General features: G+C 40.4%; 1 protein-coding gene across 2 annotated transcripts; it reads right to left on the bottom strand.

Moving 5' to 3' along the window:
* On the bottom strand, positions 1 to 2,413 carry LOC140785704 (protein CHLOROPLAST IMPORT APPARATUS 2-like). Of its 2 annotated transcripts, none has more exons than XM_073133666.1 (3): positions 651 to 2,413; positions 320 to 490; positions 1 to 172 (listed from the first exon to the last, which is right to left on the bottom strand). In XM_073133666.1, exons 1-3 carry the CDS (start codon positions 1,695 to 1,697, stop codon positions 113 to 115), a joined length of 1,278 nt encoding a protein of 425 aa, XP_072989767.1. In that variant the 5' UTR covers positions 1,698 to 2,413; the 3' UTR covers positions 1 to 112. The 2 variants fall into 2 exon arrangements, with proteins under 2 accessions (XP_072989767.1, XP_072989768.1); XM_073133667.1 differs by having other exon boundaries at positions 326 to 490.
* Between the last annotated feature and the right edge of the window lie 2,888 nt (positions 2,414 to 5,301).

Genomic DNA, 5,301 nt, shown 5'->3' with positions numbered 1-5,301 from the left:
TTAAAAATTCAAAACTTTCTCTATTCCTTCCATACCAGCACTCCAAAATCAAAATTTGCAAACTCTTCAACAAAAAGAAAAAAGAAAAGAAAAGAAAAAAGGGTATCCTCTTCTATTGGTTTCCCTCCTCTATGGCTTGTTGGAGCAAAGATGGCCTCCTAACAAAACGGCCCTGCAAGAAGAGAGAGAGAGAGAAAGAGAGAGAGAGACAGAGAGGGAGGGAGGGATTGCTCAGCTCACTAAAATGGTAATAATAGATATCACATTTAAGTCAAGAAGATACAAAGGTTCGTAAATACAAAGAGATACAAAATCTTACACTTGCCTTCATCCTAGGGCGTTGGTCGGCGTTCGTCTTGCGGACTTGGTACCGGATCTTCTTCGAGAACAGCCTACTCCTCCTCTTCTCTTTGTACCTCATTACGCTTGCCTCTCTCACTCCACCTCCAACCCAATTCTCTGGGATCAGATCCATGTCTGTCAACTTAGCCTGCAATTAATAGGCCCAAAGCATTGATCAACAACTGAGGGTATAGTAGAGATTTCATCACTTTCAAAAGAACGGTCAACAAGATTTATACTTGCAAAGATATTGTATAGAGTGAGCTCAATAATTTGCTTCTCGAGATTGTGAAAATTGTTATACTTACGAGAGCATCTGCGGCGGAATTGGGCGACTCGGAACCGTCGGAGAACATCGACCCGTGATCCGACCACGCCGTCAAGATTTCGTCGTGATTCAATTTGAGGCCCAGACCGGTTTTATTCGTTTGTTTTTGTGTATTAGCCTCGGTAGGTACAGGGCTCTGGACTTCCACCACTTCTTCCTTGTCAACCTTCTTCTTCTTCTTCTTTTTCCTCTTGTCGGACGGCGGCGTTGGCATCTTAAATTTGGGTAGTATGTCCTTCACAGGCACCGTCGGCGTCCACCGGTATCCACCGTCTCGATGCCTTAATGCTCGACGCACGTTTATCCCGAATTGAAACCCGAGACCGAGCTCGAATTCACTACCTAAACCAAATCCCATTAGGCTCTGGAGATACGGATTGACATCGAAATTGTGGAGAAGAGCATCTTCATGGTTGCTAGTAGTGTTGTTACTGCTGCCCATGATGCTGTCTATGCCGCCTTCCACTTCCTCGTCGAGGATGGACTCCGCGTCGAAGTCGTCCTCGAAAGTGACCGGCGAGGTGGGCTCGAGGAACTCGTTGTTCGCCGGGCTCTGCGGAGCAGAGCTGGCATCCCTGAGCTCACTGCTCACCGGACTCGGAGACAAGGAATTGTGGTCAAGGAATTCGCTGCTCACCGGGTTCTCGGGTTCAGGGGACGGCTTGTGGATTAGGAAGGCGGCGTCACTGAGGACCGGGAAGGCCGGGAGGAGATCCGAGGGCTCGGGGAAGGGATTAAAAGGTTGCGTTTGCTTGGAGATTTTGTTGAGGCTCTTGGTGGAGGAGAAGATGTTCGGGTATATGGTGGAGAGCAGGGCGGCAGCTTCGTTGTAGGTCTGGTTCGGTCTCTTCCGCGGCGTTCGTGGCTTTTTGAGATAGATTGCGACCGGAGAATTGCTAGATTCCGAGAGAGTGGAGGAAGGCGAGGAAGAGTGCGAAGACCAAGGCGGAGAAGAAGAAGAGGATTTTATGATGTCGAGGTCGAGCCGGTATGTCCGGCCGCCGCCGCCGCTTATACACGACGACATTGCAGGCTAAAAGGAGATGGAATTATAACCCAGATGGTCTTTTTTATCCCCTGGAAGAGATGGAGCAAAGAGAAAAAAGAACTCCAAAGGAGCTAAAACCCTAAACCTCAAGTTGTTGAGGGAAGAAGGAGATACAAAAATTAGTATAAGAAAATCTTCAAAATTCCGAAGACCCAACTCAAATTTTACTGAGGCAAGGCCTTAGAAGACTTCAAAATTGAAACTTTAGTATGGAAACTAGTATAGGGTAAAGAGGAGAAGAAACTCCGCAATGCTAAAACCTCTCAAAAACCCAACTTGGAGCAGGCAGAAACCAATCGAACAGTAGTAACCAACATTCCAGTAGAACAAACTGGAACAGCGGATTGCAGCAGAGCAGGAGAAATCGAAACCCACGAAGTTGGCGTTGCTTGGAATCGATGGAGGAGAGCTCAGAATGGGATGTAGAGCTCCGTTAGCAGAGAAAAGGTACGGACTTGTTCTGGCAGTAGAAGTAGAGAGGGTTGGGAGAATGTGGCAAAGATGAGAGTAAGAGGAAGAAATAGACAGCAATCACGAGACGGCAAGAGAAGGAGAAGAGAGAGGAGAGAGAGGGAGAGACGAGGAGTTCAAGAAGAAGGAGAAGGAAGCATTTTAGAGAGAAGAGAGCGGAGGAATGCGACAATCCTCGCTTTCACCAGCCGTGTCTTGGCATCTCTCTCTTTCTCTCTCCTCTGTGTGCGGTGGACCACCGCAGGGCTTTCTCTCTCTAGAATTGTGTCTTTGCACAAGCCTTTCTCTGCTAAGATAAGGACCCAAATACCCCTAACAAATCTCCCTCTCTTTCTAAACTTCAATGCCAAACTAAGATTAGGATAAATTACTATAAGGTTGTTTAGCTGTAAATAGATCATTTTAACTTGATGTTGATGTGAATGGGAAGTGAATGCCAAAGTGATTGTTTTGGTTCATTAATTATAAGATTTTTAGAGTAGCCGAGCTCACAGTGAACCTGGTTCATGTACCTAGTTTTTCACAACACAATTTAACAGTGATGCCATTAAATTTCCAATTTTTTTTTTAAAAACAGATTATTAGAGTAGCCAATAAATGCAATGAAACATTTGGATCCTTAAACTCTTCTTAAATTTAATGTTGAATATTTAATAACCTCAGTTCATTGTTGATCGTGGATTTTCTACAGCCCAAATTGTAGAGTTTTGGTACAGCCAGGATATGTGTTGGGTTGTGATTGGCCGTAGGTAGAGAATTTTGGTTATACTCATATCAATTGCATATGTACTTTTTCCTCTCTCTCTTCTAGGGGGGGGGGTAAGGGGGGGGTGGAGAAAAACGAAGTTGTTGCATATGTACTTGGGACTTCCCATCCAATAATTTTCAAAGGAGGAGTAGATCGCTCGAAATCAAGGGGCAATTTAGCAAACTCCACATTTGGATTTACTCAACCATATCTCACACCATCATGGGAAGCCATTGCTTATCCCATGACGTGGCAGCCCCTCATTTGCTGTACTGGATTCTAGGGCCTACGTGTCATCACTTTTGTTGGATCGCAGATTTCACGTGGCTGGAGGTGCGGGACGTAGGCATCTCTCTCTCTCTCGTTCTCTCTCTCTTCTCGGATCTCAGCAGTAGATCTCAATGATTTGAGCAATTTGGCTTTGTTTTGGCATTTCTTATGTGGTGGCCTTTGCTCCTACGTTGTGTCTCTTAGGTTCAATCACTAACGATGACAACCCTTTTCACCTCCACATTTGTTAATTTCCCAGCCTCAGTCAATCAACCAACCCCATTGGTTCTTACTTCTTAAGATCATTTCTTTTGTACCTATTGAGGAAGATATTAGTACACTTTAGATTTTTTTTTTCTTTTCTTTTAGTTACAATACAAAACATATCTTTTTTTACTTGTTTTCATCAACAATTTTGCAATATGTTACATGAGGTAGAAGAGGTGATTTGTTTATATAATTTTGTATGAAAATGGGGTCTATCCAAGAGAATGTTAGCATTTGAAATGGGGACATGCCCTTCTTCTCGTCTCTATTCTTCTAGGTGGTGGTTCAGAGAGAGAGAGAGAGAGAGAGAGAGAGAACTAAGTCGGTAGATGTCCCCATAAACAAACAAATCTATCATATGGAAGGATAGTGTTTATAATATTGAGATCCCATTAGTTGAGAAACGCTAAAGATTATAGACAATAGCAATATTTTTACTAATATAGTTTCATGTTTAAATGAAGATTTATAAATCCTTTTTTTTTTTTTTGCATTCAGAAATAGAGATATGTTGGAATTTTACTCAAATTGAGATATTTTTGGTAGTAGGGAAGAACAGGCAAAGAGCCAAGGAGTGCAATCCAAAAGCCTGCACTCTTGTTGGCCTTCTAATTAATGCAATCCCACTAGCTGTTTGTTCATCAATAGTTTTATATGGTTGCATACTATTTCTTTTAAAGCCTCCGTTTTGTTTCAAAATTTTCTTTTTCTCCTATTCTAAATTAAAAGAAAAACAAAATATTATATTCAAAGTATTACCTGCATAAGCCCAATTAACAATTTTACCTTTAATTTAATTAAAATTATTTTAAAATTTCTCTCTCTTTTCTCATTCCACAAACTAAAATGATAAAAATTTAATTAAAATTTTTATATCGAATCAAGAGTATTTGAGTTAATTTTCACTTATTATTTATACTTTATCTCAACTTTAGGATCACATTAAAGATAATTATTACATCACTATTCTAGATTATAATTAAATATTAAAATATCTTACTTTAGGTTAGAAGTATAATAGGAGCCGTAAGAATCTATAATAGCTATCTAAATTTTTTCTTAATCTCAAAACAAAGAAGACTAGTTGTTGCAATAATTTATATATGCAACTAGGTTATTATAACTATTTACAGTGAAAAATATGTAACTTTTCAGAGTGAAAGTAAGGAAATTTGAAATGTTGACCTTTGCTCAGATGGCCCTTTTAGTTTAATTACATTTTACCAGTACAGTACAAATCTCTCTGACCTGGTGTCCCTTATCCCTTCATTGGAAGATTTGGAGGTTTCATGGCCTCCCTCCTGATACGGATAGACCCACATATACAACCATGATATATATATATAGAGAGAGAGAGAGAGAGAGAGAGAGAGAGAGAGAGAGAGAGAGAGAGAGAGAGAGAGATATGATGATGATGATGATGAAGTTTGAGCTATAATACAACAGGACCATCAAAAATCCAAAGGTGCCCATTTGCCTCTCAGAGACTTCCTAAGGATGGACTGTTGGGTGGGATCCATCTAAGATTTGTATAATCTTTTCTTTTGAGAAGTTTTACCCCAGCTAGGTTATAGTAGTTTTTTCCTCCTAGGATTTCTATTCCTAGTACTAGAAAAGATGAAAAAAAAATTGGAGGTTATATATGGCCAATAAGGGTTATTGAATATACTATCTTCAAGTTTCTCCAGTGATTAATAGTAGTTCATCCTCTAGGCTTCATTTGGTTCGAGTAACTAATTGGTCTTATATCTTAGCTAAATTAAACTAAAGATAATAATAGTGCTTAATTGTAAATTAGGCTGATTTTATCTTAATTGTTACGAGTAA

Source organism: Typha latifolia, chromosome 4 (assembly GCF_019914945.1).
Source record: "Typha latifolia isolate L0001 chromosome 4, TyphaL0001v2, whole genome shotgun sequence".
NCBI classification, from domain to species: Eukaryota; Viridiplantae; Streptophyta; class Magnoliopsida; order Poales; family Typhaceae; genus Typha; species Typha latifolia.
The sequence above is the reverse complement of the archived record's forward strand: the minus strand, read 5'-3'. Positions and strand labels throughout refer to the sequence as shown.